The 27,708-nt window shown below is 44.3% G+C and overlaps 3 protein-coding genes across 3 annotated transcripts in view; 2 read left to right on the top strand and 1 right to left on the bottom strand.

Annotated features, from left to right (window-relative positions):
* Positions 1 to 2,957, top strand: part of ATP1B1 (ATPase Na+/K+ transporting subunit beta 1) — a 408,664-nt gene extending 405,707 nt beyond the window's left edge. Inside the window, exon 6 of the mRNA XM_071809023.1 lies at positions 2,799 to 2,957. Coding sequence (XP_071665124.1) covers positions 2,799 to 2,942 — 144 coding nt within the window. The 3' untranslated portion in view covers positions 2,943 to 2,957. The remainder of the gene's footprint in view (positions 1 to 2,798) is intronic.
* On the bottom strand, positions 337 to 6,818 carry NEPRO (nucleolus and neural progenitor protein). The gene is made up of 9 exons (XM_071809076.1): positions 6,688 to 6,818; positions 6,340 to 6,494; positions 5,539 to 5,615; positions 5,300 to 5,431; positions 4,880 to 4,957; positions 3,578 to 3,944; positions 2,729 to 2,785; positions 1,248 to 1,498; positions 337 to 810 (listed from the first exon to the last, which is right to left on the bottom strand). The coding sequence occupies exons 1-9, from the start codon at positions 6,776 to 6,778 to the stop codon at positions 414 to 416; spliced, it is 1,605 nt and encodes a 534-aa protein (XP_071665177.1). The 5' UTR covers positions 6,779 to 6,818; the 3' UTR covers positions 337 to 413.
* A 1,753-nt stretch (positions 6,819 to 8,571) lies between these two features.
* Positions 8,572 to 26,324, top strand: LOC136116415 (protein spire homolog 1-like). Its single transcript, XM_065862754.2, has 16 exons — positions 8,572 to 8,812; positions 9,609 to 9,640; positions 10,136 to 10,300; positions 11,029 to 11,154; positions 11,424 to 11,489; positions 14,302 to 14,499; positions 17,094 to 17,162; positions 17,640 to 17,769; positions 18,207 to 18,328; positions 19,684 to 19,759; positions 20,312 to 20,463; positions 21,640 to 21,771; positions 23,113 to 23,177; positions 24,023 to 24,050; positions 24,452 to 24,594; positions 25,761 to 26,324. The coding sequence occupies exons 1-16, from the start codon at positions 8,572 to 8,574 to the stop codon at positions 25,930 to 25,932; spliced, it is 1,917 nt and encodes a 638-aa protein (XP_065718826.2). The 3' UTR covers positions 25,933 to 26,324.
* Positions 26,325 to 27,708: the final 1,384 nt, after the last annotated feature.

Here is a 27,708-nt window from a genome sequence, read left to right on the forward strand (position 1 = left end):
AGAATGAAGAGTATAAGACTGTTTCCTTGGAAAATAAGTGGCAAGTGCTTTGTCCTAAGCAGCAGCAAGCAATCACCTGCAGCATTTCACTGTGGATGGTAACGGTTTGCACTGTGAATTTGACAGCAGCACTTACTATGTGGTCTGGCAAAAAAGAGAAGAGACACTGAGTAAGTGTAACACAAAGTTACTGTTTCTGGACAAGGCTAGGTGGAAAGGATGAAAACCATTCAGCTGTTCACAATACCCCTCCATAAAAAAGCTGTTTTACAAAAATACAATAAAATAATTGCTACATTCTTAGCAGAATTTAGGATGTGAGTTACCAAGAGACAATTAGGGTTCTGAGGGTTTTATTTAGGAAAAAAGAAAATTTGGAATGACCTGACCCCTTTCCTCCTTACAGTCCAGGATCAAACCCCCATTGCTGCAAAAATTGAATCAATATCCATGTTGTCAGTATCTTCTTTCCAGACAGAGCCAGGGTTTCCTTCCAGCAGCAGCCACTTAGGGGTTCCTACTGTGCTTAGTTTGACAGTGGCTGTATCAGCACTGGAGCGTCCTTCCTGACTCAGAGGCCCATCCTGGCAAGCTGGGAGGATCAGTGAAGCGCTGTTCTCACAGACCCCAGAAAGCTCAGAAGGTTTTTGCTGAACAGTCTTCAGAGTTCTCTTCAAGCGAGTGCATGATTTGATCCTCCTTTGACAGAAACGTGCCCCAAGGTACCGCTTTGGCCAGTGTGCATTTTGTGACCCATACAGGAGGTATTTACAGACAGATGTTTTGACACAGCACAGTTTTTTCTTCAGGCTTAAGGAGAGGAAAGTGCACAAAACATAACTTTATGAGCTGCTAAAATGTTATTTCATTTGGGGTTCAGAAAGATTTGGTTATTAGCCTTCTCTACCATTTTCCTTGTCATATCAAGGAGACACAACACCAACTTGTACAATATTAGCCAAGGCATTCTGAAGAAAGATAAACACCCCTTCCACCATATAATCGTTCACATTAAACATGTACATGATTTAAGTTGCATTTTCATCCTCCCTCAAGTGTCTGTGCATTTGTTAGCCTTTTAAATCCTTTCGCAAATGACTGAAGCTAAACAGAATGTTCATGTCAGAGCATCCAGTAACCTGAACTAATGATCCCATTTGAAACTGCGTTTCTCCACACCAGCAAAACACATAATATTAAAACGTGAAGTATCAGATCCAGAAACCCCCCCACCCATGCAAAATTACCTGCAACCTTGAGCCTCCACGTGGTGCAGCCGGTTGCTTTTCAGCAACTTGTTACGCAGAAAATAAGCTTCTGACTTGAATTTATTGCCTCTGCACCACAGAATTGCTTTTTTGAGTGCTTCTGACAGCTCCCCAAATGATGTAGCTGTCTGGACCATCTGCACAAGAGATCCAGTATGCTGCAGTCTTGGTATATGAGAGGAAAGTGATGCTGATTTTGCTGTAAAAGGTGTTGATGCAATGCTTATACCCTGAAACAAAGAATAACAGAAATAGTATTGTAAAAACATGACATGTCTGATCCTCTCTGCTGAAGAAGAGCAGAATACTGAGGTTTTTGTGAGAACTTTCCTTATTTCCTAGGGAGAAAGTAGAAGACCAGTCTTGTTTTGTGAAATACAAGAAGAGGTAGTGGATAATTAGAATTTGTATTCATCACAGAATCACAGAATTTTAGGTATTGGAAGGGACTTCGAAAGATCATCTAGTCCAATCTCCCTGCTGGAGCAAGAACACCTACAGGAGGTTACACAGGAATGTGTCCAGATGGGTTTTGAATGTCTACAGAGTAGGAAATTCCACAACACCCCTGGGCAGCCTGTTCCAGTGCTCTGGCACCCTCACTGAGAAGAAGTTTCTTCTCAAATTTAAGTGGAACCTCTTGTGTTCCAGTTTGAACCAATTTCCCCTTGTCCTACCGTTGGTTGTCACCGAGAAGAGCCTGGCTCCGTCCTCGTGACACTCACCTTTTATATATTTGTAAACATTAATAAGGTCACCTCTCAGTCTCCTCTTCTCCGAGCTAAAGAGACCCAGCTCCCTCAGCCTTTCCTCATAAGGGAGATGCTCAACTCCCTTAATCATCTTCATTGCCCTGCACTGGACTCTCTCCAGCAGTTCCCTGTCCTTCTTGAACTGAGGGCCCAGAACAGGACACAATATTCCAGGTGTGGTCTCACCAGGGCAGAGTAGAGGGGGAGGAGAACCTCTCTCAACCTACTAACCACCCCCCTTCTAATACACCCCAGGATGCCATTGGCCTTCCTGGCCACAAGGGCACAGTGCTGGCTCATGGTCATCCTGCTGTCCACCAGGGCCCCCAGGTCCCTTTCCCCTACACTGCTCTCTAATAGGTCATTCCCCAACCTATACTGGAACCTGGGGTTGTTCCTGCCCAGATGCAAGACTCTACACTTGCCCTTGTTATATTTCATTAAATTTTTCCCCACCCAACTCTCCAGCCTGTCCAGGTCTTGTGTCTAACGTCTACTACTGACTTGGCCTCTGGTCATGCCACCTGATATACCAACAAATGCTCAAATTTGTAAGTAGAAATTAGTAGTGATTTTCAGTGCAAAGCTTCCACACTAACTTGGGTTGTGAGACAAGCAAAAATAACACAGGGAAAGGGGACATTTTCAATAAGGGATATCATGTTTTGAGTGTTAGGGTCCTTAAAGTAAAAAAATGTAAAAACTTGCCTCCTGTACTAGAGGTCTGGATGGTCTAAGTAGGCTCTTCACATCAAAGCCCAGCTGCTTCGCTACAAAGAGAGAGGAGTGTTCCCATTATGAAGTAAAGACAGTTTTAAGTCTTTCCACAGAGACACCACAACACTTTGCCCTGCTGAGCTCTCAAATCTCCTGTCGTCTCAGCAGGCTCACACCTGTACTCAGCATTTCCAGGCAGACTTAAGGGGACTTCACTCAACCCACATGGCAGCTGACAAGGGATGAAGAGGACACAGATTTTACAGAGGGCTGCAAAGGAGAACTCAATGGACAAAAGCTTCATGCAAACCCCTGGATGCCCGCAGTCACTGACCATAGCACTGACTGCAAGGGAAGTCTCAGGCACAGCCCAGAACCAGCAAACACAGGATGCCTGCATCCTGTACATACAACTTCAGCTGCTCTTGTGCAGACTGCAGACAGTGCTCTTAGCTTCCTTCACTATCCTGGGGCCCCATCTATACAGAAGCAGGAAAATACACGTAACTATTTACAGGACCTGTATACTGCATTCATTACTGTCCAGGCTGTACTCCATTACTGTACAGGCTGTACTGTCCATTACTGTCTCCAGGCTGTATCATGTTTAAAAACAAAATAAAAAATAAATTTTAAAAAAAACCTGTCTCAATACTGACATTGTCTACAGCTTTATAAAGGCAACAGTACATGCAGAATTCTCCTCCTCTTCCAAGGACAGGAGAGGGGAATTTGTACTAGAACTGCACTCTGTGGGTAGCAGAAGTGCTCGACTCTGTTGGACAGAGGTTGTGGTCAGTCTCCGAGATGTCAGAAACCAGTAGCACTGTGGCACAAGGCTTTACCTCTGCTGGCTCTGGTCACTAGAACTGGCTCTCCGATGTCCGCAGGGCATGGGATGCTACAGTTTTTCACAGCACTCCTGCAGGTCGCAAAATTTCTCTTTGTCCCAACCTCAGACACCGCCTCTGGCATTGTTGGGAAGAGCTTCTTCAGCCAGCCAGTAGGTTTTTTTGTTGTAAGCATTTTAGCCTTTTGCTTCTTCACCTCAGAAGAAACGTTAACTCCAAGGAAGTTATTGATGTCAGAAGGGAAGGTAAACCCCTTGATGTAAGGCATCTGTTGGGTCTCAGATACCAGATGAAGCGATGTGGACAACACACCATACAAGGACATGAGGCTCTGCAACACATACCTGTACTGAATCCTGAAGAGAGAAGACAGAAAGGTATGAAGTCTTCTTCTAGCAAAGCCTTGTGCTCACAGAACAACTACCTTCAGCTCAAGCGGAAGAGCTGATATATAAGATTCCAAGTTGTCCCTTCCCTATTCCACGTCAAAACAAACTTATCTTTTTACACTCCATCACCATGTTGTCCTTAATATTAGTCTGAGCTTTAAGGAACTGTTCAATATCAGAGCGCAGGAGCGATTCAACGAGTAAATCCCTGATCAGGAGCACCTCCACTTCCCTAGAGCTTTGTGGAGCGCCACACCTGGGACTCAGCAGGTTGCCAGGTCACATCCAAATCATCTGACAACACGTGTTCACACAAAAGAAACCTGTACCAACTCAGAACAGTATTACTAGCACCACGGCTGGACAATTGCCTGCTCTATGTTTACTGGGGAGACAGATTTCTTGTGCCCAAACATGTTTAACTGAGTTATTCTACACACTCATGCTACTCCTTCAGCTACACACAGCAGTTACTTTCTCAGCATTGCTCCAGAATACTGAGAGAGGCCAGAACAATGATTTCCCTAGAAAACTCAGGAATATTACAGAACAACTTTATCCCAGCCTTTCCATTTCAGCATGAGGCAAGACTTACTGCTTTCTGCAAAGAGTACCAGACGTTAGTGTTTGTGGCAGGCTGGCATTAACTCTGTGATTTTATTAGTGCTACATAAAGTTTGCTATGAATAAAGCCTTCCAAAACAGCATGTAAGAAGTCTCTTTCCACTTATACAACCCTTCAGGTGCTAGAATCAAGTCCAAAGAGATGGAATGACCCCCCCTCCTCCTTCTCCTCCTAAATGAATAAAGCTCACTCAGCAGCAATGCCTCATGACAAGCCCTTTTTCCTGACAGGCACATCAAACAGACAACAAATAAGACAGACTTTTGAATACACAAACCAGAGCCGGCTCAACAACCCTGAAGCCACGGTGTTCAAAAGTATGAATTCCTCTGAGCAGAGATGTTGAATGGACAAGCTGAAGATTACACCAGTTAAGGATGAAAAATAAACACCATGTAATGAGACTTAAACACACCAACTAGCGGCAATTCACAAGGGAATATTCTGGATAATTTGGGAAATGAGTATCCAAACTTTGGGCTGCTCAAGGTTGGAACAGCAGTCAGCCAACAGCCTGAGGTTCCTACATAATAACTTGAAAATAAGATGTTTGGCTATCAAAGAAACTCCAAGTTGCACATATCAATTGCACAGTTGAGTCCCTCAACAATACAGGGCCTACAGCAGTCCTAGTTTTGGTCTCATGAGGTACTGCTGGTGAACTGTTAAGAACACTTTCACGGTGAAAAAAGGATACAGAAAAGCTTTACAGCAACAGTCCAGAAGACGCAGTATGAGCTTGCAACCTCCCAGCACCTTCAGAGCCACGGTTTCCAGCATAGGCTGGCTGGGAACTAAACACTCTGCATGGGCTTGGGGTGTATTTTTCCTGTGTTGATACAAAGATGAGGAGATGGTTATGATCTAGCATTCCCACCCTTCAGCTACACAGACTGAGTTAATGGATAGTATAACGTATGGGATCACAACACTCACTTGGGAATCAGTCCTGCCAGAGTTTCAATGCAGCCCACCAAGTTCATTTTCCATAGGCGCTTCAAGCACTGTTCTACCTACAAGAAAGAAAACTCCTTTGACTGGTATCTTGAGAGACAGAAGTACCTTGGTCTAAGAACTATCACTATATTAAGTGACACTTTCCGCTTATCAGTTTAACAGCACAAATTGCAAGTTTGTGTGATGGAATGCTCTAGTACGGTCCTGTATCTGCACTATGGTGAAAAAGATCCCTTTATCGCTCTACTGTGAATATGGATTTAAGTGAAGGGCTGGAGCAGGCCATTGCTAATCGGTGCTGCCTGGTTTCTCCTGCAGTATACAATGGCTTCTGGTATGCACAAACAAATCAAGAAAGTAAGAATGATTCCTGGTCTATTTCAAAACAGTTATTTGAAGATATTGATAATACCTATAAATACTGGAAAACTGGTAAGAAGTTGATTTTTTTCATCTTAAACCAACAAATGCCTAATAGAGCAGCATAGGATTTTTCTTTCCCCCTCCCATTATAGCAATTAATTGAAAATCAAATCTCAGCATGAGCATAGGTGACCGAGCACTGGTTCCACAGGGCTGGAAAGCAGAAATTGCACTGACTGACCAGAGCCAGGAAACCCACTGAACTAAACTGCAAGGATGCTTAGAGATGACAAAACTTGCCCCTGCTCCAAAATACTTTCTGCATGATGCCCAGGCATCAAGTGCTGCTCCGAAGGCCTCTCAGGGACCCGTACCCAGCTGCCGGGTACCTGCCACCCCACCGGGGCTGCTCCTCACCTGCTGCAGGGCCAGGTAGGGCCGGTGTCGGAGCAGCCTGCTGTGGTACACGTAGAGCACGGCGCGCAGGACGCGTCCCTCGGCGGCCAGGCCTCTTCCCGACAGCCGCTTGCTGGCCATCTCGCTCCGCCGCCGCAGCGCCGGCAGCCACCTCACTGCGGGCGGGGGAACAGCACCGCCTCAGCGCCCGCCGCCGTCCCCAAACCCGCGCCCCTCACAGCCCCACCACCCGCGGCCGGCCAGCACCGACCAACGCCGCGCACGGCGCCCGGGAGCGGCCTCAAACGCCTCCCAGCGCTCCCGGGGCCCGCACCGCTCCCAGCCCGGCCCGGCGCCCGCGGCGGGGACCTGCAGGGTGTTGGGCCGCCAAAGCCACCATCGCGCTGCTGGCGGGCCACGGCACGTCCAGCCGGTTCCACGCCGCCTCGGGCGCCGCCATCTTCTCCGCTGTGAGGGCGGGACTGCGCAGGGCTGGAGGGAGGCTGAATGCAGGCGGGACCATGTTAGCGGGTGAGGGGGGGTGGCGTGGACCGGACCAAATCACCCGGGGGGGGGGGGCGGGGGCTGGTTGCCGTCGGGCTGGCTGCCGGTCGCCTAAGTGCCTGGGATGCCTTCGCCTCTGCCCCGCACAGCTTAGTCGGGGCGTCTGCGGGGTGCCTCGCACCCCAGAGCCGCGGGAGGGAACCTCCCGGGCTCTCCCAGCCATCTGTGGCCGTAGCGAGCTCCGGGCCTCCCGCCTGGCGGAGCCGAGCCCCGGACACAGCCCGGCCACGCGGACACGGGGCAGCCTGAAGAGAAGCTGCTAAATAAACACATACTGTGATTAAGTTACAAAAGACGTAGCCATCATTAGCCAATTGACATGATAAATGCTGTCTAACCACCTGCAAAATGAGGGGATATTGTTCAAGTTTTAGATCCTGCGTGACAAGAGGGACGCAGAAGATTAAGTAATACATTGTTTAGATGCAGAGTGCTTAGTTTATGTTTAACTAATAATTAATAGATGTCATGTAGATAAAAAACTAATTAATTATAACTAACTTCACCAATTATAGTCTTAGTGTGGATGTATGTTAAAAATGGCAAAATATTGTAATCAATATGTAATTAATTGCGTGGATACAAGCAACACAAGAGCATCCAGTTGTTGGAGCACTTCTGGAGGATGACCCCCAGAGCTCCTTGGCGCTGCCAATAAAGAATGCTGCTTAATAGCATAACTGACTCTGCTGTTAAGTTTATTCCTCCGTTTCAGCCCTGGAACCGCAGCCCAGCCACGAGCTCTGGTCATTCAGTTCCAAAATGTCACGAGTGAGAAGGGAAATAAATATTAATTATGAGTGTCTTTCACACTTTTTAACGCTCACAGTTATTCTGCCTTGGGAGTCAGGGCTGTTCAGATCCAGCGCAGCAGCAGCTGAAGTCCCCTGCGATGCACTGCAGAGGCACCGTGCCAGCAAAAAAGTTCTCCAGGGGATGATCCCCATCACAAGCCAAGTGCCTGTTCCATCCTTTCACACACACAGACAGCCCAAAGTGCAAAAAAAGCTGGGTAACCTGCTTCACATCAGTAGTTATTCATGTCAGCATTTTGAGCATGGGGCTGCTGTCCTCGCCCTGGGGGCCTGCCTGGTCCCTGCAGCTGTTGCTCCTCGCCCTGGCTGTTTGGGTTGTCTCTGTCAGAGCCAAAGGGTCAAGACCAAGCAGGAGTGGGGTCTGTGGTGTGTGCGGGTGCCCTGTGGAGTTGATTGCTGTAAGATATTAGTGCTGACAGAATGGTTCCACATAAAATGAATTAGATATTTGTGGTCTTCCATGAGTTCTTCTCCCCTGAATATATGACATTATTTCTATTATTTCCTCCGCTTGAAGCTGAATGTACTCTTTTCTTACCTGCCAACATTGGTATTCCTGTTAATATATTTGTGAGAAATAACAGAATTAAATTGAGCATGAATTTTGTACAGTCTTATCTCTTTAGATTACCTTTTGTTGTATACTTCCTGCTTTTTTTCAAGGAGTCTCATACAAATCCAGGTTAAAGTGGTGGTGTCCCTTTAAAAAGATAGAGCAAAACTGGCATTAACGATCACACCTGTAAGGAAGAGAGGGGTGAGAGCAAAGCAGGAGGCAGAGCTGATAAAAGGCTGCTGTGAGCCCTTACCTCTCCTGGGAAGGGGTATGTTAAGCTTCCTAGGCTAAGAGTGGAGATGAGAGGTAAACGTGAAAATGGAGTCTCCACAGTGTGAGCAGAGGATCACAAAGGTCTCTCTAGCCGAGATCCTGAGGTGTTTTGAACATGCTATAAGTGAGGAGCAGGCCTGGGCTATCTGCTTTCAGTGTTGCCGCAAAATGGAGCAGTTGGCTCAGGGGCTGTGCCCACCGCTCCATTCTGTATTCATAAAAGGTCCTGGAAGCATCTTTATCCATGCTGACGGTACTGTTTCCTTCAAGGTGTACCACAAGTCTGGTAAGAGCATAGGTAGCTGTGGATGTAAAGGACTGTTCTTATCATAGACTGAAGTGTGGGGAATTTTTTTTTCCTGCCGTTCTTCCCTCCACCCCAACCCACCTCCCTGTAAGTTGTCACAAGGCTGTTCTGCTGCCTATACTTCAATTTAAACGGCTGTAGATGAGCAGTAATACAGAGGTGCAGCCTACTAATTTTTCTAATAGTGCTCTGGTGAATCATTGGGTTCTAGGGAATAGCTGGAATGAAAGTTTGTTACCACTTATGTTATTTGAAATAAATAGTCTGGGGTTTTACTACGTGTTCTGCTCTGTTGATCTTCTAATGTATGGTTCCTTTGTTACGGTAACTCTTAGGACAGATCTATGACTGACAGTTTCCCTTTTTTGTGTAGTCAGCAAGTGGCAACAAGCTTTGTCTTACGCATTGCTTAGTTGCACTGCTGCAGAGGTCAATGGTAGACTCACTCTTCAGGGATAAGAGTAAGTAATAAAGAATGAAGACAAGGATCCAGTGCCTTCTTTGTGGTTAGACCTCTATTAGAAAGCAAAAAAAATGCACCCACCAGCAGTTAGTTTGGGACTGATGCTCATAATAAGTGTATCCTGTGTTGCTTTCCAGCAGCTGCTAAATATAGGCCTACTTTCCCCAGGTGAAACTGGCCTTAGTTAGAGGGGTTTGTTTCTTTATTATCAAGAATTCTTCCTGTTTCTTTCCCTTGACAATGATTCTAAAAGTTGTTTATCAATGCCTGTGAGTTATCTTTCTCCCTCTCCCATCTTTTTTTCCCTTCCAGATGTTGGCAGCATTCAGCAGTCAGAGGACAAGGTAAGCTTGTGTCTTCACCTTTATATGTGTGCAGATATCCTTCTGTCATAGAAGGCCAGCTCAGGAGATGCAGATGTCTTTGGAAACTATTAATAATCATATCAAGGTGCTTAAATTTGCTCTTTGCTGTGAGAGTGACTCTGTCCCTTGCAATCTGGAAAATGAAGCAAAATGGTAGGACTGAACTCAAGTAAGACAATGGGACTGGGAAACAATGTGCACAGATGCTGCTTGCTGTGGAATAGCCCACAGTCTTTTTGTCTTAATAACAGAGATACTAGATAAGGCCGCTTAAAAAAAAATAAATCTTAGCTTATTTAGGGAGTATTTAAGGCTACCCCGTGAGCATCTAGCTGCCTTTTGGTCCCTTCTCATCCTGCAAGATGTGCTCAGCCCTGAGGGACGGTAGAGGGTACATGTATGGCTGGGAGGTGACAGCTGTGAAGTTCTCCACAGTGCTTTGTGCTGCACTGCTTCCATGGTCTCTGCCTACAGCTGCTGGAGTACTTGGGAGTGGTGATCTATGAAGCCCTGGACTGGGGACTCAACAGCCAAGAGGAGCGAGAGCTGAGTGATCCTTTGGAGAAAGTGCTGTGCCTCATGTTGCAACTGGATGATGAAGCAATGAAACCAGCAGTCACCCTGCAGGATGTTATCAAGGTTTCCTTTTTCACACTTAGTAAATATAGCAGCTTTAGAGGAGCTGATGGAGTAATATGTTAACCAAGGGGCAAGACCATTTCTGGGAAAATGCTGGGTAGTTTGTTGGAGGACACAGAGGGAAAGGCAAAACCATTGCAGGTGCACACAAGTGCCTATGGAAAAGAATTCAGAAGATTGAACATGGCTCTCACACAGCTGTGTCTATGAAGTCCTTCTGCACATAGTCTGCAAATTCAATACCTAGAAGACTATGGATATTGGAAAAAGTAATTTGTGCATAGTATTCAGTTTCTGCAAGAGCTAGTATTTGAATGTCTGAACTCAAATATTTTTCTCTCAACCATAATTTAAAGATGTAAGAAACTTACTGTTTCTTGGTCTGATCAGGGCAGGGGAAAAAAACAGGACAAGTGACTTGATGTTCTGGGCGGGGGGGGACACACATTTGTGCTTCATCTACACTGGAGGCTTCCACTTACTTATTTCAAAGCACACGTTATGGAGAACAAGATGTATAAATTGCACATAAGATTGCTCCTGCTTCTCTGTTCCTCTGCATCTACAATAGGGGAAAAAAGGAAAAAAAAAAAAAAAACAAACTACAAAGGGCCTGTGAGGAAGATGTTCTTTAACTATGAATTAAGAAAACTGAGTCTTGCTTTATTCCATCCTACTGTGTTTTTTTTCATTTTGAGATTTCTTTTAAATAGCTGCATTTCTTTCAGGCCTGTGAGGAGCACTTGTGCAGGCCTTCTGAGGCTACCAGCCATTACAAAAGGACCTGTAAAAGCCTGTTTACTGAATATATGGAACTTCAGAAGCTTATGACCATCATCCAGACCTCCAAAGAGGTACAGTTGGGATTGCTTCTTACTTGCTATTCCCTCTACCTTCACATGCTCATCTAGTTCTAAAGTAACCTTCCCATTGCACTAGAAATGGAGTACCTAGCTGAGGGTCTGTTTTCACTATGTGAAAGGCTGCTGTCTTAATTTATTGTAGCTTTTGAATTTTTGGGGGATTGGGACTTCTGGGCTTTTCAGATTAACATTGGTAATTTATACTGGATATAGGAAATCACTGAACAGTGCAAGGTAATAAACTCATGCTTGCTTCTCAGAGGCTAAGAAAAATGAGTGTGGAAGATTTGGTGGAAAATCCCGTTCAGAAGAAGGAAAGACACTGGGTAAGGGATTGCATTCCTTCATTATGGGGAGCAGGTTTGTCTACCTTGTCTCTTTGAGGCTTTCCATTGACTCTTCTATAAAAAGTAGAGTTTGAAGACACACACACACAAAAAAGAAATTCTTAAGTTGTTCATGAGCGTAAGTAGTTAAATATTTCTCTGCGAAGGAAGATGGGGAGTGAACTTGAAGTTAAACTATTTCATGTGTTAAGCTCATGCGGACTTTTATTCTACATGAAGGGTGCCTTTGCAGTCCAACTTAAACCACTTCTAAAAATGAAGTTGGAGGCAGTCTTTGGAACAAGTGTCCACAAGTAGTAACTCAGGCTGTTTCTTCCTGCAAATGAGCCCCAAACTCCAGCTCTCGGCAGGAGTCAACACCTGCCGAAAGCAAACCATTCCTTTCTTGTAGCTGGACTGAAAACTCTTCTGTTGGTGGTAGTACTGGGGTGGCCTAGTTCACTCTTATTATGTGGAGTCTGTGCTGTTTCAGGGCTGAAGGGGACTGAAGGCCTGTAGCTCTATCCATCTTTCTGGTTGTGCAGCTCCAGCAGCTCAAAGGGGTGAAGGAGGGTGAGGCTGGAGATGTAGCTCCTGCCTTCTGCTCACTGCCTTACTTGTCCTTCCTCGGATCTTAGAATGTGTGTTTGAGGCAGAGAAAGCAACTTATTCTGTTTTTTCAAGGCCCTACAGAGTCAGGGTTCAGTCAGAAACAAATAGCTCCTCTGGCTGGAGCTCTGCCCAGCATAAACAAAAGCACTGTAGTCTGGAGTCTGTGGAGACAAACGGCAAGCCCCGAGAGACTTGTGGACTCACTCCCTTTGTCTAAATAGCACTTGCTTTGAAGCGTGCTCAAACTATCCGTATGAAAATGTTTGTGAAATGTGTGTTTGGGCATATTCTCAATTTTGTGATCTATTAAAATAAACTGGCAAGCTATCTCAAACCACAAACTCATCAACTGCTATAGCTCTTTTCTGCAGGGAATACATGAATAAATACATGGGCTTTGCTGTGTGGCCTGAGGGCCAGTGTATTTGGCCTCTGCTCCTTCAGTAGACATGAATTCCAAAAGCAAGATGTCTGTTGCACATCCTCTGCCTCTAGTTTCCGAGTCTCTAAGCACCAGTTGATTGCATCGCTCTGACAAACTCTTGAGTTTAAAATAACCAGGATGCCAACTTTACTAGGATCCCACAGATTAGAGCTGATGCCTTTAGTGGTGCCAAGCAGCTGATGCTCCCTATGGCCCACACTTTTTCATGTTGACTGCTAGAAAACAGGCCTTCTGAAACATAGACCACAGCCTGATAGCTTCCAGGGTTGTACAGTTTCATCAGAGCTTATCCGTATGTGTCATGAGACCATCTTCACCCTGAAATCTAAGGAGTGAGACCTCTTATGAACACAGCTGTCTTACCACCCATCTGTTGAACTGAATGCAATGGGTTTAGAGTGTTCTGGTATCTTGTGTCATATTGCTAAGGTGTGGGAAGTCATTGCATTACACAGGATGGCCCAGATAGCATCATTGCGGTGATCCAGCCAGTTGGGAAAGAAAAGCATGAGTAATAATGAGGTCATCTACATCTGAAAAATGTTTTGGGTGTACAAGTTGCTCTGAAATGACCAACTGAAGGCAATTCTTGTCCCAAAACGAATGTAGCAGTATTACAGTACAGGAGTATCTTTACATCATACCTTTCCGTCAAGTTCTGTCACCATGTGAAATACGATTCTAGAAAGTGCAAATGGCTCATGATAAGCTATTTCAAAGGATCAGTTTGCCTGGAGACTTTTGTGTGTTCTCCTACACAATAATAAATATGGCTAGTATGTCGTCACTCTCTGACAGTTCTAGTTTTCTGGAGTTGAAGCATGAATGTACCAAAGCCAGTCAAAAACAATCCAACAAAAAAAAAAAAGTCTGTCTCCTTGAAGGCAGCAATCAGTCAGAGCTTGCATAAGACTCTTCTGATACTACACCAAGATATCTGAACAGACAAGTTGAGAGGAGATGCTTCATACTATAAGTGGAAAAGGAAGAGGCGTTTAAGTCAGAAGCTTTGTTCTGAGGCAGTTTTCTAAAATGTTTTGCTTCCCTTACTCTGTTTATAATACATTCACTTGCTCTTGCTTAATTTGCCATTGGAATCCAGATAAGCTGTTGACTTAGCACTTCCATTTACAATGTTGTCTAAACATACTATTGAGTTGATTTTTTTTGCTGGTCTTTAACTTTTGTTGGGTTATACTGCATGCCTGAGGATCCTCAGATATTAATACAGGAAGAGGATGAGCAGCTTGTGTCTCCAGGCTGAAACTAACATATACTGCTGTGAAGGTTAAAGTATGAGATCCCTTTCCCTTTGTCTTCCCATTTTGTTTGTGAGCCCTTCAACCCTTGGTTTCTGAAAGTTCAGAGGATTTTAATAGCAAGATTTGGGATTTAATTCCCAGTGTTTCCTGAGGCCCAATAATATGAAAAAAGTCTGGCACCTGGAGCAATTGCAGAAAGTAGGCGTTCAAGAAAATGGGTCTAGCTCCCTGGCAGCAGAAGCTGTGTTTTGCTGGAGTAAGTTCATAAAGTTAATGACAAAATCTAGGAATGAGCCTGGCGAGCCAGCACCCAGATCCCTTGTTATAAATTAATGTCTGCAAAGAGCAGCAGTTCTCTGCTCTGGTACTGTGCCCTGATCCAGAAGTGAGTTGAAGGGTGTGTCGAGGACACACTTCTGTGTTTCTGAATGACTTTGGTTGCTAAGTGTGTCCTATTACACAGAGGGAGGGAATGCTGTTTTGTGTGTTCCAGCCATCTGTTGACTTGGCCCTCACTGGTTTCTCCGAGGCATCTCTGTGGCCCAATGTTATCCATGAACTGCAGAATGGTGTGAGGCTGCGCAAGGCCACTGAGCGACCACAGCATCACGTGCCTTCAAATGAACGTATACGCTCTCCCTATGAATTACTTTTGGATGACATTCAGCACAAGAGGTACACCCTTCGGAAGGTGAGTGACTGGAGTCAACAGACAGCTTTGAAACCAACTGCTCTACTTCATTTCTAAGCAGTATTTGTTGAGACCTACTCTCCAAAAGCCTGTCTTTCTCAAAGGTACGTCCAAGTCCAGAAGTATCTGAGTCTCCCTCTCAGCTGCAGCTCAACATTAGATCGCCCTGTTTGTCCACCCAAGTGCTTCATTTCCAGTGACTTTTTAATTCAGGAGTGACCACAGTCTCATGAGGCTGGATGGCAAGCTTTTTCCCCCTCCAGTGGTCAGCCACTCCCTTCCCTGGAGCAACCACGCTGCCTTGCACACAACAGTTTAATGAAATAAACCCTGTTTATGCTTTACACCTAGGACACTTGTGTCCTTTCATGCTCCTTGAGCTGAACTGTGCCTGGCATCTCTTACTAATTTGTTTGCCTTCCCGGATGTTGTGGGATGTGTGCAAGTGCAAAAACACGTTAAAGTCCTTTGCTCGGCCTTTATGCAGCGTACATGAGCTACTGCAGGAGCTTAATGAGGGTAAAAAAAAAAAAAAAAAAAAAAAAAAGCTGAGCCCCTTCCAGGGGCAGCTCCTGTGCTGATTCAGGTGGTAGGGGCTTCCAACAGTGTGGATGGTTGGTAAAGATGACCAGATACAAAAATGTCTGGGGTGTCTCTAAAGGCTTGTGATGCTGTTCACTTGTTGCAGCTTGAGCTGGGAATGATGAGCAGAGCTAAAGCACTGACATAAGGCTTTGTGGCACTGGTGTGTTTTGCAAACAGACATCTTGGAGGAAGATGAGACACAGCTCTACTTGTAAGAAAGAGTGATATTTTACAAAGTGAAAACTTTGCATACCACACTAAACATCAGGGTTTTGTTGTTTTGTTTTGTTTTCCTTGTTGGTGCTACTAGAGAACAGGGAGTTTAAAAGCCTCAGCTAAGCTGTGCACCTCTATAAAACCCCAGGTCTTGGTTTTCTTGACTGGCTCCATCCTTCAGACAAGGCTATGACATTTCTCTGGAGATAATACCATGATTGATTTCTAAGTGAACAGTAGTGGAAAGAAGACAATACATCATAACTACTTGTGTTCCTTGCAACATAGTGTGTTATCAATGCAATACAGAACTGTAACTCAAGGTGGCAGGATGAACTGGGTCTTGATTTTATTATTTTTTATTTTCCTGTGGTCGACAAGAAGCAAAAACATGTTTGAAGAGTAAGAGTCAGAAGTGTCAGAAGAAAGCATGAAGTGCTGCTGCTCAGGTCTTTGTGAAGGCTCTTAAACGAGGATTTCCCCATCTGCAAAGCTATTTTAAAGCTTCTCTAGCAGTGGTCTAACTTGCAAATGAACAAGAGCGTGGCAAGCTGTAGTGTTGTTCTACCTGCAATCCCACATGTTCTGAAGTTGTACACATAGGGAAAGTAAATGGCATAGTTGTAAGAAACTATCATCTTGCCAATATAATAGGTTCAGGCAGGATCTCTCAGCAAAGCATATTTTATTAATGATTTTGCAAAACCAGGTGTTCTACCTAACGGTAAGCACATGAAACAAGGCAAAAAGCCACTGCTTATATCCCCCCACACCCCAATCCCGGCTGCAAATTCCCTCCCCTGTTCCCCATTGGTTGGGTACTGAAGGGTTTACAGACTACCCATCGCCTCCCAGATGCCCTGCCTCAGTTTACCTGTCTCACTAATCCAATTCTAACAACCCCCTCCCTTTATTTATTTATTTCTATTTAAGGTGTGGTTTCCTGGTTCTCTGGCTAACCTTCCCCCTAGCTTAACTTCTAACCACAGGAATTGGTTTGCATTCCGAGATTAGTGCAAAGAGAATTTTACATTCAAGATCTGATAGCTGGATGTCTCTCAGTATTTATCATGTTTCAGATTTACAGTTGCAAAAACAACATTCCTCCTTGAATGGCTCCTTACATAGCCTCAAAGTAAGAATAAGTGGACAAGACAGCCAAAGACGTGTGTACAACTTGGTTTTCTTTTTTTGGTCGGTTCTCTTCTATGCAGCAAGCACAGGGCTTGATGAGGGAGACAGTCTTCCTCACATGAATACCTGCCCTGCAGTTCTTTCTCACTATTGTTCCTCGTTTATATAGGGCTGTAAACCAGTCTCTTGGACTCTAGCTTATGCATACAGCTGCCTGCTGCTACGGTTTTTCTTAGTCTTGCTAACCCATTAAATTCCTCTCCTCCCTGGAGCTGCGTTCTCACTGATAAATGTGATGTGACCATGGTGCTTGTTAGGATCGCTCCTCATATTAAAATCTGGGTACAAGATTTTCCAGTGGCTTCTCAGGAGTTCAGGAGCTGCTGGGGCTAGAAGGCTGTATGCTTGTTGTGCAAGCCCCAAAGGGCTGTGCAGTGCTTCTGATTGCCTCTAGTTTGCCACAGGCAAATTTATCTCTACTGAAAACTCACATAAGTAAACTTCATAATTGTATACCTCCCACATTAGTTTTGTTATGCCTTCCCCACCTCCCTCATTCACAAATCCTGATCTGAGTCAACTCACTGTGCTGTTAAATGGGAGGGTGTACCAGTAGCCGTGATAGAACTATTGCTTAAGCGTAATTTCTGCTCTTTCAGGTGGTCATCAAGCACGAACACAAGACCCCCAAAGCTGATGTAGCTGCTCCCAAGCCTCATCTAAAACCTGTAAGTGACCTGGTGCTGCATCTAATGGTAGCAAAACAAGATTATTCTGGAGTTAACAGGACGCTTTCTAGAAATATAGACCTAATGTCTGAGCTGCTGGTTTGGATTTAGGAGGGGGATTATATTAACCCTACCTAACTTTTGGGCAGACTCTCCTGCCAAAATACAGGGTTAGGAACATGGGAGTTGGCATCTGCAGAGGAGAAAGATATCAGTCTCCCTACTTCCTCCGCTGCTACTTCAATTTGGAACATTTTGTGGTCCTGAAAGTGCTCCTGGAGTTCTCAGTTTCGAAGTTGAGAGTTGCTGTAGTATTCTATTATGTATTATCTAAAGGTTCTCTCATGTGCAGGGCACAGTGCCCTCTTGGGTGAGAGGCACTTGTGAAACAGTGCCATTGCTGAAGGAGTAGTTCTGTCACCAGTGGTCTCCTTGCTCTGTCCACCGGCTCTTTATGGTGCTGTGCTTTGCCTGCAGGTGATGGGGAAGAAGCTGAAAGAGTGTGTGCCGTGGGATTCCCGCTGGTGTGAACATCTCCTATCAGAAATAAAACAACCACAGAAGCTTCTGTCACCAGCAGCAAGGGAAGAGGGGAACAGGACCAAAGGTACCTGCTACAAAGCAACCTATCAAGCATGCAAGTGAAGTCAGCCTTGACTAAAAATAATATGTGGTCTTTGAAATGAAGCTCACTTATCTTCTCCTTAGCCTGTATGACGTAAAGGAGGTAGGAATGCAAATTTTGTGTTGATAGAGATGGTATGGCATAAGAATAGTTCTTTCTAGAAAATCTACCTGTGGCTTATTCACAGTCAAAAGATGTTTCAACCTACCCTTTTTTAAGGGATGTTCAAATTTATCTGTCCATTAAGTGAGAGAACAGAATTTTGACCATCACCTAAAAGATTATGAAACTACCAGGATAAAGTCTAGTCAAATTTCAATTTCTGATGTGTGGGTATAAAATTTGTCATTTTCTTGTCACAGCACAATATCTAATCTTGTCTGTGTGTATGGGGTTCTTGTTCTCCCTCTTCCCTGCAGAAATGCTTGTGACACCAAATATTACCTTGAAATCTCCAAGAGATAGTTTAACTCTTCAAGATGCCAGTACCAAGTTTAAAATTATCAGCACTACAACACAGCAGCTCAGACCAGGACTTCAGGTAAGGCTTTAAATGAAAAGACTCTGGAGAGGCACAAGAATTGCAGGCATTAGATCTGCACATACACATATCCTGGAACATCAGGTGCAAATCCTATTGTTGTCAATTTTGTCTCTCAGAAGTGAATGAATGTGGTACTGTTAGATTCACTGACGTTCTTTCCTCTACAGAAGCTCACACCATATTTGAACACATATGTTGTGGCATGTCTGCAGTCTATGGAACCAAGGTCTGCTCTTGTCTCCTAACATACAGATCCTGCAGAAGTTTGAATATGCACAGAAGTTTGGCTAATATGGTCCAGAAGTATTGCCATTCTTACCTCACAGTGAGGCATTTGATGCTACAAGTATTGATGTATTTGCATTTCATGTGGTATGTGAGCTTGTGGAAGGAAAACTTAATGGCTTTTTTTCAGGAAGCAACTTTACTGGTGACTTCCCACTCTTCTGCCTGTGGAGCAATTTTGGGGACACCATTCTCCAATAAGCCATGATACATGGTCTTTGGGTTCTTTAACTCCTAGTTTGATCATGAAAAGCTTGACTGCTTGGTGCTGGGATTTAGTCTGAGCATATTCAGACATTCTGTGGAACAGACCTTAAGCCCTAACACATCGTGTCTAGCACAGATGCACTGGCATACAAACTGGAATCTGTTTTCTGTAAACAGAAATCTGTTTGTCTGAAATGAAGTTGCTTAACTAAGGAAAATGGATAGGAATTAATAAAAGCAGAAAAATCTTAGCTATATTTGCACAAATCTGTGCCACTTGTAGGAATGTCCAGCATTTGAGAACCCTGTGGTTGATATATTACTGCTGAACTAGAAGGACCTTCACATAGAGACTAATACGATCAAATTTGTTTTCTACTTCTCTAGAGAGGCTAAACAAGCTGTTGAGATACAGCACTGGGTTGGAGTTGGATTAGTGGAGCACAGTCTCTTGAACTGTTCTCCAGTGTTGCTACGTGTGAGCTGGAGCCAGGAAAATGGTTCCAAGGTACTCTGAGAGTTGTACAGTGAGGATTTTGTGAAGTTAGTTCCTGAACAGATGAAACCTTGGGACTAGTATCTGCATTGAACTTGGATGAGAAAGAGGACAGATGAATTTGAAATTTCACTAGCTTGGCTGGAGCTTTGTGCTTGTGAAGGGAATTAACTTGCTATTACCTTTTGGAATATAAAGTTGCTTAATATACCACATTGATTTCTCTCTCCACTTTTGGCTGAGCCTTGAATGTTTCTCATCAGTCCTGGGTATCCTGGGGTTTGATTAGCAGCAGCCCTTTTGAGGAAGTGGGCTTAATGTCTCTTGCATGCAGCTTAAGAATATCCTGCGCTCTGGTCTATAGGAAACCACTCCCAAGCTGCCTTCCAGCACCTGGCTTGCCTCAACCAGGGCATCAGTAGTATCCTGCAACAGCACAGGTCAGTGTTCTTCTACCTGCACATCTAAACCAGGGGGACAAAGTACAATCTGTCACCTGCTGAGTTCCCAAAGCATTAGGTTGGTTTCACTGTATGCTTTCTCTCTGATCACCTGAGGACACTTTACTGGAGAAGCTCCAACACTGAGTAATGAGTCTGGGGAGCTGCCCTTAGAAAACCATTTCTCTGCAGTTGACTGAAGTTTGTATAGCTCCTGCAGGTTCAAAACAATGACAGCGTGTCCCCAAAGGCCAAACTGGAATTCACAGTAAAAGCTAAATGAGTGTTTTGAATGTTGAAGTACGAAATGCACCACTTGATTTTATTGCACTAAATGGTGCTCAGGAAGCCTCATCACTGCCTACTGACAAGCATAATTACTGTAACCTCTGCTTTTTTGTGATCTGAGCTGATGGGGGATGAAGGGGAGAGATGTAAGCCTTGCTACTTTCAGAAGACAGTGAAGTGCTCTTGAGCATTCAGCTTTTGGGGTGAATACTGGAGAGCTGTCAGTTGGTTTTCTGCACCTGAAAACTCTCTCTTCCTATCCAGGTCTTGCTGCAAATTGCATGTGTCCTCCCATGAGTGCACCCACATTAGGAGACATTAAACTGAATGGTATCCTGAATGCTGGCCAACAGTACCTGCCTCCTTACAGAGGAAGGTCCAAATCTTTAGAGAGAGGCCTTCAAAGCCAGGAACTTGTAAGTCTGGTGTGTCATCTAGCAAGCCTAGTCTGATACTTCTGGTAATGACCAGAGCTTGCACCTTGGTCCTTGTCCAAGCAGAAAGCATGTTCTGTGGTTTTAGTTTAGGCCATATTGTGTACTGATCTGAAGTTGGGATATTATTGCCTCCTTGGAGACAGCTTAAGAGAAGACTGTATGCTGTAGTGTCCTTGTGGAGGCTTTCCAGTTCGAATGATATGAAATAAAGTTGTTCTTCGTACAAGAAAAACAAATACCACTGCATTAGTTGAAAGTGTCTGTCAAGGCTTCCTCGGGCAGATTGTAGTTGGTGGTGGGACTGTCCCGCTTTCTCCATTTCCCCTCATTCTTTCTAGATTTCAATACATTCACAAACATACTTTAAGCTGTGGTAAAGGGAACATAGATAGTACAGCATCAGTGACTCTTAAATGTATACAATACTGAAGTCATCAGGCTCTGAATGATGGTTGTGGGAGCAATGCTGGGGTTTGTGCACTTCTGTGCAACTTTATGAATCATGGCTTGCACTGTTCTGCCCTGATGAGCTGTGTTGTGCCCATGCCTCCTTCTTTCCTTCTGCATCCCTCCCTGCCTCCCACCCTTGGCAAGTCTCTGAACTGACCATGACTGTGTGACCTCTTTGTTCAGCAGTGTGGTGGGGGATGCAGGTGGGTTGGGCTCACCACCTGGGGATAAAAGCACTATTGTCTCTCCTGGTCAGCCACCAGACCACAGCTGCCATTTGTGTGGGGCCAGTGGGTTGCAGGAAAGAGAAGGGAATAGAGTGTTGTGCCACGGAAAGGGATTCTGTACCTCAGAGGTGCCAGGATGTCATCTGTGCTGTGGTCTGTACCAAAGGGTAAAACTCCCCAGAGACTGGCTCTGGAGATGGTATTAACTACTGTGGTGACCAAGGCATCTGCTTTCCTCAGTCACCACAGTGACCTGAGGTGTCAGGAAGGTGCTTGAATACTATAGCAACCACTAAGAGCCCTGTAGTAGTTTCTTTGCTAGTATTGTCAAAGAGTCACCTGATATTCCCTATCACTGGCAGAACTGAGCTTTGAGGACAAATGATTATAAGTTTTTGCAACCCAGTTTTGAGGATGACCTCCCCAAATATCTGCTTCCTTCAGCTTTTTCTGATGCTTAGTTTCTGGTTTTGGATAGGACTGTCCCTTTCCTACCAAGTGGCCATCACCAACCATTGCTGAGCTGATTGGAACCAGGTACGCAATGATGATGCTGGAAGGGCAAGGCTTCTTCCAAGAAGGTAGTGATGGTGCTACTCTGAGAGCAAAGGTACGTTTCCTCTCCTTTTCTTTGTGCTGTCCTTGCCTTTTCAAAAGCTGGCTGACTTTGTGGCCCTCAGTGCTGAACTGCTGAGGTGCTCTCTGCCTCAACTTACCCTCTTCATGCAGATGATTTAAGTTCGGTCTTAGGCTGTAAAAATCTTTTAATACTTGTCTGGTGATAGCTTCTAATCAAACTTAAGCTGTGTAAGTTGCCTAGAAAGTAACCCAGCCTTTGCATGATACTTCTTGTCTGTTATTTTCATGTGAGGAGAGCTGCTGTTTCTGTTGATCAGCTCTAAAATCACAAACTAATTAATTGGGGTTTGGTGCTGCTAAACAGTGAAGCAAAGTCTCTTAACTTGGACTCCCACACCTGAGTTATGCTGACTTAAATCACCTTGCTGAGTGGATGCAAAGGTCAGGGAGACGAGGGGGACAGCAAATGACCTGCAGCACAGGACTGTGGGCTGTCCACTCTGCTTGTCTGCTGGCTTATTTGCCACATCTCCTTTAGAGGGGCTGTTGCAACAAGCCCCTCTAGAGCAAACTTTGTGAGTACAAGCCCATTGCAACACAGATGTGAGGAAGTCTATGCTACTTGGCTTGGGGGGTCAGATTCTTGCCTTCATTTATTTAGCAGAATAGACAAAGCAAAAGTGTTCTACTAGCAGAGCTATGCTACTTCCACAATCTGTCTGATGTTCCTGAGACTAAAGCCTTGTCATCTTCTCACCTTCCTTACCAATCCTGCTTTAACTTGCCTGTACTCTGCCTATTCTAAAATGGTTCCATTACCCCCTTTGTGTTCTTGCTGCTGAAGTTTTTTTAGCTTGCTCAAGCTCTACTTCTCAAGATAATATCACTTCTGACTGCCAGCTGTGCATGAATGTGTTCTTTTTTATAAAGTTCAAGCGACTCATCAGTTTCCATATGACTCATTTTTTGCTTCAGGATTGGATTCAAATTTGCCCTGACTTAATCTCTTTGGGATTGCTGCAGTCTACCTCAAAGAATGTCTCTTTCTCTCTCCCTTAACTAGCTACTGTTACACTCTTGCACAATACAGCTATTGTTTGCTCAAGAGCCTTTTTTAAAACTCCTGTTGTCTGGCAGCTGCCCCAAACCTCTGCATCATAAAAACACTGACCTACAAGTAAGACTTTTTTTTTTTTCCTTTTTAGTTTTTAATTCCTGTGTCTTTGCTATCCTTTATTGGACCTCTGTTATTGTATGTGGATCTAAAGCCTTTAGAAGCTTGGTTTATATGCTTACTTTTTAGCAGGAAGCGGGTACTGTTGGTACAAAGATATTTCCTATTGGCATTCACAAGTAACTTTCTCTTCCACAGATATGTTTCAGCTGCCGTAGGCAGATGTTTCTTAAGTGGCCTTACAGCTGTTACCTCTGCAGCAGGTGAGCTGGTAGAAAAAAGGCTGAATCAGGAGGGAGAAAAGAATGAAAGAACAGCGCTGAAAATACTCAGTATTCAAACAGTTGTAGTAATGGGTAGAAACAGGTTGTTGAGCCCTTCAGTTTTGCGTTACTGCAGAAGCCAGGCTGAAGTGTCTACAGCTGCAGAGGATATGGAAAAACTTGCCTCTGAAGTGGTATCTCAATTTTAACTCTTAGCATTAAGTTTGCAATAACCAAGTTTACTGTGCAAGTATTAGATTCCATTTCTCCGAGATCACTCGGCATTTTGCTCTAGATGTTGAATTTAACTTCAGTCAAGGGCCTGAGCAGGTTCTGGGAGAGGTTTTTTACCAGAATCTTCTCTTAAGGACTGAAAAAGTGAACTCCAAACCCTCTGACTGGGAAAGGAGTTGGACCTACTTATATCCACTTATTTGTCAGAGGGTTTCTGTTCATGGGAGTGGAAAAGAGGAACTTTAGACTCATTAAGGCTCACTTAAATCTATTTGAAGCAGTGACGAAGCACTGAATTGATTACAAGCGGCAAGTAAACAGCCACTGAGAATGGAGTAATTGTCTGGTGTTAGTGCTGGGTGAAAAGTAACGGACGTTTGCACATAAAGCATTCAAGTTATAGATGCTGACACATTTCAGATTATTTAAGCTAGAATAAATAGGAGGGCTGGCAAACTGAATAGGAGAGTTCTAAGCTTGCTCACTTTTCTATCAAGTGATTATGCCACAATCACAAATTAAGACTGACTTAGGAAAGTCACCATGGACTGCAGCATTGGTATCTGCTGAGCTTTACTCAAATGGTAATGCTGGGAACTTTTTTCTCTTAGTGTCGTCTGCTGTGACTGCTGCATCAAGGCAAGTCTAATCTTCACAACAGCATATCAGGTTTTTTACATTTTCTGTTTTCCCTACACCTCTCCTGTCATAGGAAGCTTTCCTTCATCCCGGTAATATATCTACCCTCTAGCTTGTTTCTGAGAAAACAGAAGAGTGAAGATTATAAGGTGCAAAAGCAGACAGGGTGCCACAGACATCTCTTGTCACACTCAGCTAAAACAACTCTGGCTACTCTTTCATCCTGTGTAAAGTGGTTGGGATTGCTCTATGCTCTATTTATATAACAGTCAGGAAGTTCACTGCATTAATGTCCATCTTCTAAGTGCACCAATAAATCAGTTGCATGCCATGCAAATTATCCACCTGAGAAGGAGAATTTGTTTCCCTGAGAACTCAGGTGACTTGTGTTGTGATTCTAGATGTCCATGCCCGTCAGAATGTGTGTACATCTCCCACTTCATTTCTTAAGACTTTTGAGACTCTCCAGAGAGGAGGACCCAGCTACTCAAAAGCAGAAGAGCTCAGAGCTGCTGCATGAAATCGAGCACTGGGAGTGTTTGGGGTAAGCTGGGACAGGGATGTTCTGTTTTTACCTTGAAAGATGTTACCAGTTACTTGTATATGCAAGTGTGCAAATATGCAGATAACAGTATGTAGAATTATGGCGGTCAGCTGCATGTTATGCTGAATGAGTGGTTTAGCCACTGGTCTAACTGTTCTACAAATATCTGGAAGTATTGTGCATTTTAGATGAACAAAAGGGAGGATGTGTAGGTGCTCTGAAATAGATTTTGCCTTTTAGCTATAAAGCTTCCAACATGTTTTCAGAAGTGTCCATATTAGTCCAGATAGAGAAGGTTCCTTACAACAGCTCCATTTATATAAGAATTTCCAGACCCCATTATATTATGTCCCACATAGCTGGGGGTCTGTCACTACAACCCAGGAGTAGCCCCTTTATACCTAGAAATAAAATATGCTAATGGTTTTGGGCATAACTGACTGAAGAGTAATGCCATAAATGATTTCTCAGTCCCTACACACACACACAGACACATTTTCCTTTTTGTGTCCAGAAAGGGAACTATTTCAAAAGGACCTTTTGACAGTGCTGGATGGAGAAGACAGACTTTGTAGAAGTGCAATATTTAGGACTGGAAGCATACATTATCTGTTTTTTCCAAATCAGTTGCATATTCTACTGGGGGAACAGATATATTTTCTTTCTGAAACCATTTTTTAATGTAGCCAAAATAAAGTTACAGCAGTTTCTGATTCAAAGACTTATACTTCAGCTGCCAAAATTCAGGGATGGTGTTCACTACTGAAGATAACTGTGTGGGACACTGGTTTGTTCTGGCTCATAGTCCAAGTACTGCAGAAGAAGTTTGAATGCATTACAGCTGTACTTCAGGATGGCAAAAATCCATCCTACAGCATATGCTGTGAGGATGCAGCCATCACCTTGGGTCAGCCACAGATATCCATTAGCCCTTTAGCTGTCATACTATCAACAGAGAGAAGGTGTCAGTGAATTAAGCTGTTTGGCTGCTTAGTAACCTTCCAAAGCAGAACTAACTGCTCTGTTGAACTCATGCATTAAATTAAATCACTTAGCAGTGTTGGATCATGTGTTGGGGAAGGGTAGAAGACCACCATACCCTCTAACAGAAACATGTGTCAGCTTTCCTGTTTTGTTTTGTTTTTTTCTTCCCTGTGCCACTCCAGTGTACCTGTTATTTTGGAACCCCATTGCCTAGCACAGCCTCTGTGCTGTTACACAGGGACCATGGCAGACTGGCTGACTGCAGACATCTGTATGCAATGTGAGCAGTATTTGTTGAACATGGCTTCCAGTCAACAGCGGAGCATCCCTCTCAGGAGAATTTCCTGGCCCTGAACAAAACTGGAATGACTACCATACATTTCTCCTGTCACTTGTTCTGTACCTGAAGTAAATGAAACAGCTTTATGCACCAACTGACATAAAGGCCTGAATAAAAGACCTCCCTGCTGCTTAGTCTGAGCAGGAAGCACAGTTAGTATTTATGTGTTGTGTAGTATTATAAAGCATTGCGGTTTTTAGAAGTGTTTTAATTCTTTTATGTGTCCTTGGGGAAATAAATGTTGAAGCACTATCATGCCTCTAGCATTTCCTCCTTTGCACCTGCAGCTGTCACTGTTCTGTGGCACTGTTTGCATTCATTGCTGAGCAGACTTCACCCTATGTAATGAGTACAGGGACATTTTTAACATAAAACCTCTATTCCTGAGATGCTTGGAGAGTGGAGCTCTCAGTTCTGTGATCACATTACTATGTGTTTTGCAAGCACTTACTCCTTCCTGATAACTCACTAAAAAGCACTTAAACTCAGGGCTCTGAATCATGTAGCACTGTAGTGATGTCTGTCAGGAAGCCTGCTGAGGCTGCTTGCTTAGGACTAGCGCTTGGTTTGGTTTTTGTCCATGTGTGATCTGTGCTTTGTCACCAGAGCTCTCTGGTGCTTGTCACTGAAGTACCGGGTATATCTCAATGCCATCATCACCTGAGGGGTGGATGGTTGTTCTAGAGAGATTATTGCTCTTTGTATAGGCCTTAAGCTTTGGCCTAAGCTAAAATGGACTATTACAACATATGATGTTTTAGAAAAATAAAGAATGTTTTGGCAAATGCTTTGTGTGGTTAAAACCAGAAATGAGATATTTGATGGCATGTCTGTTTCTCCCCAGAAACAAAACGGAATGACTGTATAGAAGTGGTGCTCTGATGGAGTTCTCCTTGCTCTGCTTTGCAGGGCCTGGATAGACAGTGGTGAAAGTTACAATGGTGGTGTACTTGGAATGAGTCATGATGAAGAAAATAATGTCTGGGAAGGGCCAGTTCTTCTAGATAGTGGAGAAGGGAAGAGAGGTATGTTTAAGCTGAGCCCAAGGTCTGCATCCAAACTGCCAGGAGGGTCAATACCTCCAGCTGACTTGTGCTGGCCTAACTCTGCTTCCTCTAAACTACCTATCTGCAAGCTGATGCCTACTTGCAGGTTTGGGCAAGCTCTGCAATTCAATTAATGTGGGGAAGCTGAAGCTTTTGCTTCCTTTTGGAGCAAGTTCAAGTGTTCCTTTTCCTTCAGTCAATTAGGAGGGGTGCAGCCTGCCTGCCATGGTCCTCTTCTCCATGTGCTGATCACTGGTGCTGCTGGAAGGCACATCCATGTCGGGCAGGTGGGCTCCTTGCAGGCTGTAGCGAATGGCAGCCAAGCTGCAGCTGCGCTTGCTGGAAAGATGGGTGCAGCATGGGGCCAGAGGCATGAGGTACTCTTGGATGCTTGCTTAGTGATGTAGTTTAGATAGGCTGATCTCAGCTCATTTCTATCTCTGTTTTGATTAATGTGCAAGCCCAAAATTCTTCTCAGGGCCTGGGTACAGTGGTATGGAGAGAACACATCTGTATGACACCCAAGTAGACTTCTGTTTAGCTGCAGAGCAAAGCTGGTTCTAGGTTCTGTCTCTTGAACATCTGCTGTGGTGCCATACGGACTCTTTTTACTGGCTTCCCCTTTTCCTATCCTGTGTCCAGGAGCAGGGTGACTACAAGACAAACAGGAAAAGGGAGGGGTGGGGGTGCTAAGGGACACCCTGACCTTCCCTGCCTGTCCCTTATTTAGTGAGCTATCAGGAA

Source organism: Patagioenas fasciata, chromosome 1 (genome assembly GCF_037038585.1).
Source record: "Patagioenas fasciata isolate bPatFas1 chromosome 1, bPatFas1.hap1, whole genome shotgun sequence".
In the NCBI taxonomy this organism is placed as follows: domain Eukaryota; kingdom Metazoa; phylum Chordata; class Aves; order Columbiformes; family Columbidae; genus Patagioenas; species Patagioenas fasciata.